Source organism: Pararge aegeria, chromosome 3, assembly GCF_905163445.1.
Source record: "Pararge aegeria chromosome 3, ilParAegt1.1, whole genome shotgun sequence".
NCBI classification, from domain to species: domain Eukaryota; kingdom Metazoa; phylum Arthropoda; class Insecta; order Lepidoptera; family Nymphalidae; genus Pararge; species Pararge aegeria.
Genome location: NC_053182.1, coordinates 8,753,909 through 8,770,964, shown reverse-complemented (window position 1 = coordinate 8,770,964; position 17,056 = coordinate 8,753,909). Strand labels below are relative to the sequence as shown.

Here is a 17,056-nt window from a genome sequence, read left to right as displayed (position 1 = left end):
ACGTATATTGGACAATAAAAAAAAAGGAAAGCAAATTAATCGATTGGTGTGTACAAAGCCGCTTAGCCAAGAATAGTTTTCGTAATATTTATTATTAAATATACGTATTACTGAACAGGCATAGGCACACTGAACCCAAACAAAGACCGCAATATGCTTTCATTATAAAATGAATGAATAAACTATAAATTAACTTTAACACATTAAACTATCACTACTCAAACTTTTATAAGTTACTGAATTTATGCACTTGAACCATTTATTTATCACCAACGCCATACAGCATTGTTCGAAGGTAAACAATAATGGCGATCGAATATGATAATGATAATATTGCAATCGAAATTAGTCAAAATATGTCTTTAATTTTTTGTAAGTACGAACGCTATTTTATTTTGATATGTAAACAATAAATAGAAACCATATTTATTGTTAACTCTCTCACTTTCCAATGATTCCTGGAAAACCTAAATTATTCATTTTTCAAAATCTAGACAGCGTTTGGTTTCATAGATTATTTTCAAAACAAAATACTAATTCGATAATATTAGTTCCTTAATTTTCTTAAAAGACACTAAAAGGTATTTACATTTGTGAATAATGTTTTTAATTCTAAAAAAAGAAAAATGACCGTTAACAACAATAACAAACCAAGAAAATCATTTTATTCATAGAAAAAATGAAACACGTAATTGATTATCCACTTCCGTAAGCAGTGCTTATAGACACCCATACTTGAAGAATTTATGAATGAAACTGTTCACACAAGGCCGATGCTAATCTTGTAACGACAAGCGCACGATTATAACATTACACGACACACACTACTAACTTGCACGCACACATCTAGCAGAACGATTCTTTCTTTGGGCGTGCTTATTTTATTTGATATTTCTATGCAACAGTAGAGGGCGTCATATGTCGAGTGATTCATAATAATTGATTTATCCTGCAATCGATAACATGAGATTTAAATAATAATATAGGTATTTTTACGTGTTTTAAAAGGTAACTGTTTAGCGTTTACGGTTAAAAATTAAAATACGAAGTAGAAGATTTTATTTTGTACGCTATGCGCCTCGCGCGCGCTTGCTGCGCTGTCGCTTGAAGTTTGGCCGCTCATTACTAGATGGCGCTTTCATATATTTTTTACTTAGTGTTTTTTTAATTACAAAACTTTAATGGTCCTATCTGAAGGCTCTGTAAGACCATGAGGGTAGGGTATGCACTGCTTATTTGCATATATGCAATGCACGCCACTGCTTGAAGCGGTGATCGCCCAGTAAGTAGGAGCTTGACTTCACTTTCGAGGTGCAGAGTTGAATCCCAGCACGCACCCCTAACTTTTCTAATTTATGTTCGTTTTAAGTAATTAAAATATCACTTACTTCAACGGAGGAGGAAACCATCGTGAGGAAATGCATGCCTGAGAGTTCTACATAATGTTCCACATACCTTTGCGAACATAATGTAGAACTCTGTCCACCACTCTGGCTTAACTACTGCTCATTGTGGGATAAGACCGTGAAAAGGAAATACCGTGCGGCCAGTGTAAACCAATCGACGCAGCAAAGCCTGCAAATGTCTTAATGTTTTGACAAGTGCATGAAGAAAGATAAGTCTTAACTGTGAACCTTTTTTTTTATTTAAGGAACGAATACAACCACTTAAGTACAACAAAACGAGAGAAGGCGAATAGCCTTCTCTCGTTTTCTCTCGTTTTGTTGTCTTAAATTAATAAGTCCAATTCTTCTTGTATTGGACTTATGCAGGTTTAAAATTCAAGCCTTAAATTTACTGAACTGACGAAATTTTCAAGAGAAGATTACCTAATTAAAGCCAACCACCAGTTGCTAGAATAACTGTTGTTAGACGTTATAGACGTGTTATGTTGTTGGTAAAATTAACTGTCTTACAAAGTCGTGTTATCTAAAATAGTTTCTGGATTTATAAAAGATCGATCGATCGAAGTTAGAACGAGCTAAAATCAGACAATACAGTCCGATTAGAAAAATGAATGGATACACTTTTATTGGCTACTGCAGTCGATTTTTAATGGCTACTGAGATCATGAATGCGTGGCCACCTAGTTTGCGAGTTGCAAAGGGCTACGATTATTTGGAATGACTGTCACACAACCCTCTTATTAATAAAAGTGTAGTGTAGTTGAAATAGTTATGTAGTATTTTATCACGTTCTTATATTTGAAAGTCATATCAAAACACTGTGAAACTACTCTGACTTTAATAAAGAGGGTATTAGTGGCAGGAGATCAAAACGTTACGTGCATTTACAAGGCTTCACCTTTTAGGTATGCATTTCAGTTATGGGATGCAAGACAGGATCGCTCTTACGGGATGATGCGGATTCTAGAGGTCATAACAACTCACTGCCAAATATAATATTTTATGTTTTCCTGTTTCTGAACATTTTGACAGTCTCAATAAATAACCTATAACGGCAATAATTATAAATACTTATTCATCTACATACTTAATAACAATAATCAAGAAAAACGTTGTAATAAAAGTTTCAACATAGCTAATAATTGCAATTCATACGTAATAAAAAGGTTTAACAATGTAAAAGCTTATAATTTAAATTTAATGAAACTTACTTGAATTGCGGAATTCTTAAAGATGTATAGAGGAGAAATTATCATTAGGTATACATAAAAAAGTGTTGCACAGATTGCAATATTTCGGCAACTTTGACAGGGTTTTTTTAAATAGTAAGGCAGGCGATTAATACTTTAAGTTGCAACGTTTTATGTTTTTCATAATATTATAATTTATCCCATGGGGAAGCTAACGCGCTAAGGGCAAACGCCACCGGCAGTCTATAAGATTAAGTGAGGAAAACCTGATGATTATAGTTATGTGTATTGTTCTTTTTTATGTTATAATAATTAGGTACATAAAAAGTAAAGCACTAAATACACAGAAGCCACGGCTGAATGCAATAAAACATTTAAGGCCCCGCTACGGGTGGCCGGTACCGTCCGTACCGTCTTCCGTAATGCATCTAGCATTATTGTATTTATACAAAATGTTATCTCTCGTAATATTCTGTATTTAATTTCTCGGAATATCTGTTTCTGATAAAGTCCTTTTTCCCAAAATTTCAATTTCTCAACTTATTAAAACATTGTAGCATCCAATAAAGACGTGATTGTTTCCTTCATTGGTTTGTTAAGAGTAAATAAAACTTTTTCATTTCCGCTTTTTTGTAATTTTGAAATAAATGAAATAAACATAACTAAATTATCTATATAAATCTCTACATAAATAGTTCTTTTACTGCTTTGCCTAAGTTAACCTTACTGCTTTGCATTATAGGTAATTTTGACATTTCTGTCAAAAAATTAAACAAATATATTGTTTAAAAATCTTTTTGGAATACTCAACATCTTTAGAGATTCAGTGCTCAGAGAGTTAATAAAACTGTGGGAAAAGTTACCCCAAAAATAGGCGAAACTGCCCCCTGGTGCTGCTGTTTATTATTAAGTACACGTATATTATTTGGATGTTATTTCCACACTTCAGTAATATTAGATACAATTTGGTCCTTTCCCTTGAAGAAAAATCTCTCCTGGCCATGCTAGCCGTGCTGGGCCTGCGTCCGCCTTTGCTACTGTGTGTTTCATGCTTAAATACTACATTTTAATTGGATTATATATGTAATTATTCATATTGATACTTATTATACAGTTTTACTACATCATTTTTGGCGTATAACATACATATACCACAATCAAAAGATTGGAACTTTAATTAACATGAGAAGATTTTTTACTGACATAATAAAGACTTATTAAGGCAGTGTACAACACAAACTTCTATTATATTACCACTGTATAGCTAATATATTGTCCCAATTTGAAGCGCAAAGAACGTTCATTAATATCAAAATGTGTCATAAATAGTCATAGAAGTTTGTTTGCAGTATGTTTCCGATTAGAAGTGCTCTTTACTTCAATAATTATTTGCCAAAAACATCCGGTATCCGATGTTAACACATCTTGACTAAATACCCAAGATAAGGCTTATGTAGAGTGGGGTAATTTCATTTATTGTCAAGTTGTTAAATTAATGAACTTTTCTCATTTAATTTAGTTACTTCTATTCGTCATTGACCTACCACTGTCACACAATAATGGTAAAAGCAGATTTGTGACCCTGGAATATTGAGTTTGTAATTCAGAATTTAGTTCCGCGGACACTCGTATTACAGCGTCTCCTTCACAGAGTCAAAACAGCGTCAATCATTTCGAGACAAAATCAAAGTGACAGCATCCTGTCCAGTGATAATAACAGAGGTCAGTGTATAGAGATCTATTGCTAATAGAGAAGAATACGTTTCTCGACTTGCTTGCGGCAGATGGGGCAGACAGTGATGCGGTCGCCGCACATTTGGCACATGCCGTGTCCGCACAGAAAGATCATGTTCTTCAGTCGGTCCAGGCAGATGGGGCACATCGTCTGCAAACAAAAAAAACGCTTGTTATCCGGAGCATTTAACCACAGAGTAGATTGCTGATGAATCAAATTGGATTTACTCGTATTTGATTCCGTAGTTAGGTTTCCAAGGTCATGACGCTATCTAGACGATGTCGGCATTTACAACGAGATCAAAGACGTCGAACTACTGTATCTCTTCTTCACACTATCACAGTGATGACTTGGTGTTGCGATGTTGGCTCAGAATTGGCAAAAAGAGTAGGCTTCTTCCCAGCTGTGGGACATTATTAGAAGGAGGAGGGTGGATTAGGTGACTCATAATTTTGAATCAGGATAACAGGACATTGTGCATCACGCCCGAACAATGTAGTATAGTGTTTTGCCCGATATTATCAACTACAGTTCTGATTAATAAACTATAGGTATCTACCCCTCGCTTGAGTGTGACCCTCTAGCTTCTACGGACACCTCGTGTTCGAGGCGAGGTAGGAAGTGCGAAATCTACCAAGTACAGACTGGTAGACTTCACACACCCTTGAGAGCATAACCAGGCATGCGGATTTTATTCACGATGTTCTCCTTCACCGTTGTATTAAGTTATAATCATTTTTTTGATACACTTCAAAAAGTAAAAGCTAATTAGTGTGGGACGCCAAAGAAAGGGAAGCCGAATCATTACCCATAAAGCTATCACCACCTCCTAGCCTCCAGGGTATTGTTTGTAGAGTAATTTAATTTCTCCTACCTGTTCCTTGATGTCCTGTAGTTGCTGTTGCAGTTTCTGAACGTCGGCTGCTGGCGGTGCGGGCAGGGCGGGGGGCGCGGGCGGTGCGGGCGGCGCGGGGGGTGCGGGAGGTGCGGGTAGCGCGGGCGCGGGTGCCGAGCGCGAGCCATTGTTCATGAAGTGCGGCGCGGCGGGCGCGGGTGCGGGCTGGCCCTTGTTCACCTGCACCTGCGCCAGATTGCTGCTACCCTCGCCGCCTCCTGCATGATTGCGAAAGTGTGGTTGTTTGATTGTCCTCTCATCACGCTATAACCAATCAATTCGATTTTTGGCATAGAGTTAGTTGAAAGCACGGAGAGTAACTTCATTTTATCTCAGGAAAACAAACAGTTCCAAAAGTATTTGAAAAAACGGTTATTAACGCAGACGAAGAACGACAACAGCTAGTCTCATATAAACAGAGATTTTTTTAACGTTGAACATAAAATGCCCCTCTTATATATCTGAAATACAATAGTGTTTATTTCTATGTTATGCAACGGTGATATCTTCTGTCGCAGAGTTAGAGTACTACCCTAAGAAGAACGTACAAGCCATTATAAATCTTAACCAATTATCCAGAGATACAACCATAGATTTTTTTTAAATATGACACTTCTGACTTATTGATCGATATAAGGTGCTTTTTTTACTTAGTATTCTGTGCTGTCTATGTGACAGTCCAAAGCATCAAGCAACTTTAAACCAAAACATTATTAAAGATTCATTAATAAAAAGGTTCCTCGACAGGATATAAACAAATCAAGTTATTTTTTTTTTTGCCAGTTTGATGTCCAGGCTTATCTTCGGAAAAGCTGACTGACATAGAGAACTTAACAAAGTACCAATCCAAGTTACTTTTTGAAAGCAGTAAGACTGAATCGAGTTGGGAGAAACATTTGGTTTTAGCTAGACAGAGATCTTCGGAAACTACCTACTCTGTAACGAGGGAAACCAAAAAACCGATACTACGCCGTACGCGGACTAAGTAATGGGTAATCGGTTCTTTTCTGCAGCGCCAATAAAAACTTTGTGATTTTTTGACGTTTTGCTAATACTGAGCTGCACACCTGTCCAGCATATGCAATAGGAGCTCCACCTACTTATCTTACAAATTTTTTCCACAACTTTCCGTGTTTGATGTCCGAAAAGAACTAGTCTAAGTAAGAAGGTAAAGCTCCTATTTTATTTATTTATTTATTTTTATTAATACTACACTTTACTTTATTTGTACACCACAAATAGGAAAAAAAAAACAATAGACACAACAAAAATAAACTTAAAAAGAAGGATACAAAGGGCGGCATTATCGCTTAGTAGCGATCTCTTCCAGGCAACCTTAGGATTAGGAATATTTTAGGTAAAGGACCAGAGAAAAAAATGAGTTACAGCAAAATGACAAAGATTCGCCTTTTTCATTAGCTCGACAATATAGGTTTCTCAATATTAAAATATTATGTTTTTAAGCTAGAGTTACCTATGTGTTAATCCAGCACATGTCCGGTGTATCTAATTTAATTTAACCGTTAAACATAATAAGATAAATATCAACCTCATCTCACTCATCTTACCGTCGTGTTTCTGGAGGGCGGAGTGCATTTGTGCGACTTGTGCGGGCGGTGCGTAAGAAGTTGTCGCGATAGCAGTTGCAGTTGCGTTTGCGTTGGCGGCTGCGGGTACGGAGGCGGGAGCGGGTGCGGCAGGCGGCGGCTGCAGCGGTGTGCGGCACTCAACGCACTTGCGCATAAGCGGTGCGCACGAAGCGCATGCGCACACGTCGCCGCACGGCCGGAACACTACAGTGGCGGGAGCCTCCGAACACACAACGCACTCGCCAACGCGTTGCCGCGATGTAACGCAAGCGCGACACACCAGGCATTTCTTCACCTATTTAAATTCAACGGGGTTAAGGAATATCAAAATTTATAAGTCTAGAGGTCTTAGAATCTTAGCCAGAGGCAATTCTTATTTTATGAATTTTATCTGTTCTGGTCTGGTGGGAGGCTTCATCAGTGCCTACTTACTACCCTACCCACAAAGACGTGCCGCCAAGCGTTCCGGTACGATGTCGCGTAGAAATCGAGTATGGGTTTAAAATAACTGTCATACCCCAGTATGTGGCATACTACCAGTTTAGCCCGTTACCATCTTAGACTGCATCAGGTGAGATACAGTCAAGGGCTAACTTGTAGTGGAATAATACAAAAGAACGGGCAGCAGATCGATCTTTATCTACTGCGATCACAAATAAAAATAACAATAGGCAACACTATGTTAGGGCAATCGATTATTTGTACATTGTGATTAAATATTATGTTTGTAACTAACTAAGTATCAATTTATCTAGAATTTGGATCCCGGAATCCTCGCGTATCTGATTCCCGTTCAATTCTGTTCCAATCCAAACTCACGGATCCAGATGTGGTAGTATCTTGGACGGATGTGCCCTGGGATCCACCAACCCATAAACAGGAGACGCCTCTCCAGCAGTGGACTGTTATAGGATCATAATGATACTCTTACACATGTTCTATTATCTATGCTCTTGATAATAACAGCGCGTGAACTTTCTTACCCTGGCAGCACAGACATTGCAGCAGCAAATGTGTCCACAGGGGCGGAAGAGCGTGTCTCGCTTGGCGTCGGAGCACACGAGGCATTCGTCAGCCGTAGGGTCGCCTGGTGGCGCTTCTACGGGGGCTTCGGGAGGTGTGGCAATGTTGGTGCTGGCGACAGTAATTGACCCAGTCTCACTTTCCGGTGTCCCTTCACTCGGCACTCCCGTGCCTTCTTTGCGGCATGTTGTCAGCGTCTTACGAAGGTTTGGATCTGGACACAGGTCCAGCGGTGTCTGACCTGGAATAAAAAAAGAGAGATTATTATAAAAACATTATTTCGAATGTACAATTAGTCAAGGTGTCTAGTATCGCAACAGGCTATTTTGGGAATTAATAAATAAAAGGTATATTATTAAACCATTATGACCCTCAGCTATTTATTTCAAATGTTTACGTTAATTACAATAATTAAACGACGGAAATCAGAATAGTAAGTAGATATTAGTCATTTGAATCCTCCAAATAAAGGGAACCGGTGCGCTGCGGCTGATTTCAAAGCGCGCTAACTACATTGAGTCCCACCAACTGGTAAATAGAGGATTTTTCTGTTTAGATATTCTCAGCACCAGCCCAGATTTCAAAATTGGCGTTGTCCACCCCATGCTTCGAAGAGAAAATTTAGCTGGTGGTCCTATTTATTATAACTAGCAATTCATAAATCTTGTCTTATCACATTGAAGCAGCTTTGGGTAGTCAAAGCTCTTAATTCCTAACTCATAAGAAAAAGGCAGCCCGCCTAGGTAGACGGACATAAATAACTGAGGATGACCCAGTTAGTACAGGTGAAAGTACAAATTGTACCTTTCTTATTTTTAATGGTGAGATCGGCTCCGTTCGCGGCAAGGAAGCAAGCGATAGAGGCGGAGGACTTCTTGTCGTGTGCGTGGGCTATGCCGCTCAGCAACGAAGCGTCGCGGGCGTCTTGCAGACGCCGTAGTTGCTGAAGTGTGTGATGCCTCAGTGCTTCATGTAGCGGTGTATCGCCATCCTGGAATCCAAATACAGATATTCAAAATTAAATCAACCGATTTGCGCCTGCATAGGTATTTTTTAAGATGCATAAAAAGAAATTCGGCAGGAGGCAACTCTCCGGCAATCGCGGCCTGAATGTTTTGCCAACTAAGCCACAGATGCCCACACAGGTCTTTTGTAGGAACTTCAAAAATTCATGGTCTCGGTGGGCTGCTTGCATCCGGCCGCTGTTTTATACTAGTTTGATGGTATGGGGTATACCGACGCTGCGTTTACTGATGTGGGGTCTTTGGTGTCCTCGGGAACGATGCGTTGAGCCCTGACCACTGCATCTTCGCGGAACTATGTCGGTAACGCTGGTTACTCTACGGATCTCTTCTAACACATACACACACACAAACACACAAAAAATTCACAGTAAACATTGAAAAGTTATGTTGAAAGATATTTGACCTTTGAAACGGTTAACAAACCGACTTTAAAAAGTTCTCAATTCGGTTGTAGTTGTTTTTTTATGTGTGTTAATACTTAGAAATCTGTTATTTATAAACTTAATTAATTTTTAGAAAAATTAATTTTTGGTTAATTAGAAATATACCCTATATTTCTCCAGGTCGGGATCTGTTGAAGAGGTCTTGGAGAAATTGACGGAACTTTTCAAATATTATAGGGACAGCTATAGCGATTTCAGTATTTTTTAAAGTAACATTTGCTATCGAAAAGCAGTATTTTGCCGTAACTACACAATAATAAGTTTTACACTGGTTGGTTATATAGTATATAGTAGGTAAGCAATTTATGGTCGTCATAATGAAGGAGCTGATGGTGAAGTTCAGGGAGAACTCCCTAAGAATTAACCCAGCTTCGGCCCCAGCTACTATTATAACTTAGATATGATTGCAAAAATACACAAAAAAAAATTAAACAAAAAAAAAAATTGTTATAAAACTACAAAGCAAGTAAAAAATATTTTCTACATCATTTTTAAGTCGGTGCCAAGCAAAATGTGGAAAATTACTGGTATTTTCCTTGCTACTATATAAAAAGGTATACGAAGTATATGATAACTTCTATTTTCTCCTTGCTTTTTAGTTGTATAACAAAGTCGGTTTTTTTAGGTCAAATTTTTTTTCAGTTCAAATTACATTGACGAATCGAATTCGAGTGACGAATGTATTATCAATAATAATATTTTTCTAAGCCGGAAGGTCGGTTGTTGTTTTGTTATCTCTGTTCAACCGCCGCACCTATCTAGATGAAATTTACACACTGCATGCACATTGCAGAGATAACTGGCATCTTGGAGAAGGATACAGAATACTTCTTATTACGAAAAAGCAACCGGAAACCATTCCGATGGGATTAACGTACAGGTTATACATAATTGGTAGCTTGATTTGTAGAGACCGATTAAAGGTTACTTTTAATCAAAGGATTTAAAAAATCAGAAACAATAGTGGGCGATGTACAAAAAACAAAAAAAAACAAACCTTGTCACAAATGTTGAGATTCGCCCCATGTGCAATGAGCAGGCGCACTATTTGTGTGTGTTGCCGCTCGACGGCGAGATGCAGAGCCGTTTGTAGGTTAGCGTTTTGGAGGGCGGGCCGCGCTCCCCCGCGGACCAGCAACTCAGCGACCTCCGCGTGGTTGTTAAATGCCGCTAAGTGCAGAGCCGTGTACCCGTCATCCTTTGCGTCGTCTACTATCCACGGCCGCGGTAGTTTGCCCAGCATAATTTTCATTGCACTGTAAGAGATAGGTACATTTATATCATCATCACCATTATTAAATTGCCGAAGATCTGTTTGGTGTGGAGTATGAGGATTGAAGAAATTATAAATTACACCATGCAGATTCTCCTGCTTATCGCGGAGTATAGCAAATTAAGCTTAATTTTTCATAATATATCATGGATTTCCGCAAAGTAACGCCTGCTTCTACCCAATTTTTTATCCAATAGAATGAGAACGGTTTAGGCCGTAGTCCACTACGCTGCTCATGTGTGGATTGATAGAATTCATACGCTTTCGGGAACATTGGATAACTCTCAGGCATGCCAGTTTCCCCACGATGATTTCATTCCGTTAAAGTAAGTGATTCTTAATTGCTTCGAATGCATATCTCCGAAAAGTTAGAGGCGCGAATGGTAGTGATCCCGTTGAACCAAGTATATATGGAAAAATGTTCAAGTTTCTTTTTATTCTACTCCTACTAGTTAGCCCTTGACTGCAATCTACCTGGAATGTGCACGTACTCGTAACTGGACTGAGCGGGTCGAGCAGGTTAAGACTTTAATTTTTGCTTTTTATAACGTGTTTAAATCTATCAAAGTAAGTACTTAGCACTATAGGAGCTGTGAAAAAAACGGTTAAAGTGAATGGATTAACAATAATTTAATTTTTATAAACCATAAAGAAACTCTATTTGTATTCTAATTCTATTTGTCCTAACTTACCCTTCTTAGGTTTGTAGCTAAACATTCGTCTATTTTATGCTGAATTCGTTAACTTTTAAACTAGATTAGGTACCGGAAAGTTTTATAAAAGGCAGACTCTGTTTAACTTATACAAACGAAGTTTACGAACCCCCACGCGGGGTTAAGATCCAGATCTCCTGCCGAGAATTGTTTTGGTCTTATAATTTTGAAACGAAAATCATTGGAATAAACCTCAACAACAATGCAACAAAATTTTAGTGCCTCGTCGTAAAGTTCGCTTGAACATAGTTGTGATGACCAAATTATTAGGTATTCGTAATTTTGGTTGCAGAAATTTGCTAGCTTTGAGGTGGTTGAACTTTGAATATAAATAGCCCTGGCAGCGTGCGTGTAGCTGCTTTAGTTGTTAGGAGTTAGAGAACGTAGAGATCAACAAGCTTACACTGTAGTTTTATGCATACAATGTTCTTATTATACCACTGCTTGTTATAAAGTTTTCTATCTATAAAAATATAGCTAAATAACAGTTTTCCTTACTTTAAAACATGTGACATGTGACATGACTAAAAAAACTAAATAAAATTTTGTTTGTTTTTTTGTTCCTCATAATCCGCTGGAGAAAAATTACAGGAGCGATTTTGACAGGAAATTTAACGACGGATGGAGCACCACACAGGGAGTAATAAAGGCTACTAACCCCAAATGGATGAAATGGGGGTTGAGACTGTTGGGACTTGGGTTGTATGAAAGTCCTATGGTACTAAACTTGCATAGTTTGAAATAAAATACCTATAAAGGTTTTTTTAACAGTAATAAATTTGATAAAATCGTATAGAGCGATTAATAACATATAATTCCGTCAATCCAGTTGCGGTGGCCGGTACCGGTAGATAAAAATATCGAAGTTTGAACTCCTCCATATCGCAATAACTATACAACCATATCGTCGGATGACACTATTATAATGTTACCATATACTTGTTATAGATCGTCTCGTTGTACAATACTTTGCGCAAAGTTTTACTGGGCATTGCTCAGTTTGGGGCGAAGCGGAGTGCGCGTTACGTCACTCAGCGGACACGTGGCGAGCTGAAGCCGCTTCACGCTGTGGAAACGCAGTGAAATAGCGGCGAGACTTTGAATCACTGAATTCGTTTAGTCACCTATATCGCCATGTGGAAATTAGTAGCTTATGGGCATCTTAGATTTCATCCGCACGTCAGATTTACCACTGCGATTCAATCGTTCGTGGAGGTAGTGCCTTACTATCCTATATAAAAACTTGGGAAAAAATGAACCATTTTATCTACCTAGAAAACAGCGAATATAGTTAAAAATAATGAACATAAGCTGATGAACCAGACAGACCGAACAATTGATTGAGCTTGAGAATTTTAATCTCAAATTCCTTTCAGAATAATTATGAATAAAATTCATCCGGCTCATCTGTTGTTCTTGGGTAAATTGTCGTAATCATAAAGATGGCGACAGTAATTTAGGCGGTACACATTTTAATATGCCGTGTTACGTTCGAAGAGTAAAAACGAACGAACTAATTAAATAAGGTCAAACGTCGTGGTCGGCGGGCAGCACCCGTCCTACGTACGATTACACCAGCAGTTGATATCTGATCGCCGCGCCGCGCAATGCGCGCGCGCATCCTAAGCGATCCTTGTTTTACAGTTCATCCCAACGGACCCTTCGGCTGTCATATCTTAGTCGAATATCTAATATGTTTTTGTGAACAAATTTTCTGGTAAAAAAGTGGACTAGCTCAAAATATGTTTATTTATTCTAACGTTTCACGAGTTTATGGTAAGGTTAATGTATTCTGCTTCCTTCTGTTTCAAATCACTGTTTGGTGAATTAGATGGCATATTTTTAAGAAATTGAGCGTCGTAATAACATAAGGTAATAAAGAATTTAAATAAACACTGTCCATTATCTACATTTCTAAAGTAGGTATGCACCACTACCTTCATCAGAACACTGTCACGAGAATTAAATCAGCAGTGCGCACCATGATGTCACTAGCATTTGTAGTAATTAGATGTTTGGGTCTTGATATAATATGAGTACACTGTATGAAAAATAAATAATTTTGTGTACTGTTTCGTTTAATCCTACACTCTACTACAACAATGTTGTACAACAATAACTAATTATAAAACGACTCTAGATTAGTCTCTCGTATATTAAACGCTCCGTGATTTTAATACGAAATACATTTTTGGGAGCCATTTCCTCATGGGAGCTTAAGCATAAAAAGTATTTAAAAAAACTAATTTGGAAAGGCATCGCTGTGTAATAATTTAAAAAATACCATCGACTTTAGGTTTCGATTAACAGAATTATACGGAAGCTGATTTTTTTATATTAAGGTTAATATATTAAATAGGGTTTTATGTACCTTATTCTGAAAACGGTTTAGACCCTTCGACTGTTATGCACATTAGTCAGGTACGCGTCGTTTCGTATTGCCTGAGTCGGTCGACGCCATTTTAATAATTCGTATTGTTTAAATTACATCAAGTACATTAATGCTTGAATATTTGTTTCAGTTCGTGTTAATCACACACACCCCTCTCATTTCTATTTGCTTGAAGAAGCTATGAGCTAATCATGCAAATAAAAAACTGAGCAGCCAATCAAATAATTTTTCACTTTTATACTTGGCTAAACTACAAAAGTTATGCAAATTGACACACCTGCATTCCATCTAGCCCTAGGGTTACTTCAATTAAAGGCTTTTTATTTTATTAAAAACTGACCAGAAATTAAATGATCTGCGAATATTTTCAAATCTGCGGTTTATTTTACGATGGCATAACTATTGTTTGTTATCCACTTATTGTTGGTCATTGCTTAATTTGGCTTGTCATAGTACTTTAAAATTCTAGATGCTTTGAAAAAAGCAAAAATTGTAAAGCAATCACTTCGCTTATATTGATCGCATGGTAAAAATGGGAAGGACATTAAAATACATAAACTTTTTTTACTATAGTACCGAGTAGAGTAGAGACTATAGTATCATTAAAAAGTAGGTGGCGGTTAATGTCACGCCGGATTTTGGTTAGCAAAATTGAATTTAGACTACCCATGATCCATCTCCTATAGTTTAGAGTAATCAAATCCTTATGCCTATTTAAGGCAGTTTGAAAACGCTAATCCGACTGACTTTAACATATTAGAGGCGAGGCAGTTCTATTGAACATGAAGGCAAGAAAGTGTCATAACTAATAATTTTGTACAGATTTTTTACGTTTTAAAATCAAAAAAACCGAATTTCTATTTTTTATTTGTTAGTTAAGTGTTGTAAACATTGCGCACCGCCGCATCGGTGTCGTAACATTAGAGGACGCTTAACGTCGTTGGTTAACACCTAAAAGTTGGCGAAACGTTTTTTTTCTAGTACTAGGCATCACTTAAATCATGAAGCATCCGGTTTCGCCGTTCTCTAGTAAAAGTATATACTTTGTATACGTTCCCTTTTATGTAGTAACAAGGAAAACACCTAGTAATTTTCTACATTTTAATTGGAAATGAGAATCTCCTCTTATTTGTTGAAGTAGGTTTACAAAATACTAGACGTTTATTAATAAGGGGTCCCCAAGACGCTCGAACGTAGACAGTGCAATGGAAAACTAAGAAGTAATGGGAAGTTAGTTCTCTTATAATTTTGCACGGCCTGCAATACTTTAATGGGTTTTATACGTTAAAGCATTTTGTGAACTAGGTCACGGCCTGGCTGCAAATATCAAATGATTCAGGTTGTTTCGCAAGGCTGGTCTAAGTCGATAACCGGATAGGCAACAACGCATGGGTTGCATACGGGAAACCATAACTATGTGCTTCTGTATTATTAAAGCTATAGAGTATATTTGAGAAACTACTAACAACTAGGTACACTACAATATTCGAAATGCTATAACCCAACGTTTTGGACCATGTAGGGAAAGACCGTTTTTTCAAATTAACTCATAAGGAACGAAATTAATAGGCAACGAAAGTTTGTATGGAAAAACGTGTGACAAAAAACGTAAAACTCGTATTATTTACCTTGTAATTATACTTTACAGTAATTACTTATGCTATCCCGACGGAAATGAATCACTTGTTATAAAGTTACTCATGAACAGTGGCGTGCATAGAGGGTATGCACGGGGTACGCAGATAATATAAAATGAAGAAAATCTCCAGTGCGAGTTACAAAATACTTAAGGTCAGGCATTCTAAGAGTTCTATAAAGCCTACTTTTAAGTATTTATAACTCGTACTGGAGATTTTCTTCATTGTATATCATTTGCATACCCTGTGTTACCCTCTATGCACGCCACTGCTCATGAAGTAACAGGTTTGTTTTCAAATGCACACGGTTTCCGTTTTTGCCGGGAATCATTTTAAAGCACATGGCTACAGCTGCTCTTGCGTTCAGTTGAGTTCCTACCAAAGTATTCATGACCGTACCCGAGGCCTTGTGTGCTGTGAGTAATAGGTTACCTACTACAGCCAATGAACCATCGCTTCGCGCGGCAACATCCCGTCAGGGTCCGGGTGCGGCATGATGTGTAAGCTTATAAATTATTGTATCGTATTAATTACGCCACTAAAACTGTCATGGCACTTTTTATTCTGTGCGTATGTGATAGGGCCTTTTCCGTGGTTCAATATGACATATCTTCAAGGAAGACGTTTCTTAGAAAGAATAAATCAAGCGTATTGTAAACATTCTTTCTTCTTGGCAATAAGAGCTTTGGTAATTGTAAATAGTTATTAAAAACCTCTGACTGCTCAGAAAATGAGAGATCCATCATCCTCATCAAAAGCCTATTACAGTCAGTGGCGTGCACAGAAATTTGGACCAGGCTAAACATAGAGCGTTAAAATGGCATAAAATCTCTAATCCTCCTCCGTTGCCAGTTATATGAAAATAATAGGGTAGGCAGCGCTTTTGTGCATGTATGAAGTGCACTGCCACTGATTACATTCTACTGCTGGACTAAAGGCCTCTCCGAATTGGAGGATCTGTCCATAATCACCACGCTGGGCAGGCGGGTTGTTGACCGCAGTAGATGGTAGTAGTACCACCCAGGACGCTGCTGCCCGCTCTTCCTTATATTCCATTAGTCGCCTCGTACGGCACCCGCGCGAAAAAGATTGGCGGTGACAACTGTGTTCTCATCTCCCACCCCCTCACGGCGTATTCACAGCAAATCGCAGATTATTAAACGAATAATACTAATCTCTGATTTACTCTTAAAGTAAAATATTACTTGTAATAAGTAGTACTCCGTTTTACTAGTAGTTTATTGAAAATTTTACTAGAACATTGTGTTCAGGCATTTAAGTGTCTATTTTCATATAATGTGGTAATATGTTATAGGCCGTCGACTGCTCGCCGTCAGTCATGTCATAAAATTTAATTTTAGTAGGCAATTAATTCCCAAATTGCCAATAGACCCTGTGTGTCTATTATAGTAATCTCTACAAAATAGTTTTATGCCTTGTTTTTGCCAAAACATTTTGACATTAAGGCTTAAGTACATAATTTGGTTATACGATATTGGTATCTACAACTAAGGGCTAAGGGATGATATTACGTTATGGTGGTGTTCCTATACAGTGAAGTTATGTTCGGTATTGGCTAATTTTATTTATCTACTTCAGTTTAGCGTGACTTCCGATTTATGCTAGTGTTTACGAGTTCTCCGTTTACTTAATATAATTAAGGATCTCTCTCGTTTTACTTTTTTTATATGATATTTTCATTGATATTAAAAATGTATCAATACATATATTAAAA

General features: G+C 37.7%; 1 protein-coding gene across 1 annotated transcript in view; it reads right to left on the bottom strand.

Moving 5' to 3' along the window:
- Positions 1 to 1,717: 1,717 nt before the first annotated feature.
- LOC120637225 (E3 ubiquitin-protein ligase MIB1-like) overlaps positions 1,718 to 17,056 on the bottom strand; it is a 254,638-nt gene continuing 239,299 nt past the window's right edge. The window contains exons 12-17 of the mRNA XM_039908947.1: positions 10,304 to 10,562; positions 8,643 to 8,829; positions 7,799 to 8,079; positions 6,795 to 7,110; positions 5,206 to 5,444; positions 1,718 to 4,481 (exon numbers count right to left, since the gene is read on the bottom strand). Of these exons, the coding sequence (XP_039764881.1) occupies positions 4,341 to 4,481; positions 5,206 to 5,444; positions 6,795 to 7,110; positions 7,799 to 8,079; positions 8,643 to 8,829; positions 10,304 to 10,562 (1,423 nt within the window). The 3' untranslated portion in view covers positions 1,718 to 4,340. The remainder of the gene's footprint in view (positions 4,482 to 5,205; positions 5,445 to 6,794; positions 7,111 to 7,798; positions 8,080 to 8,642; positions 8,830 to 10,303; positions 10,563 to 17,056) is intronic.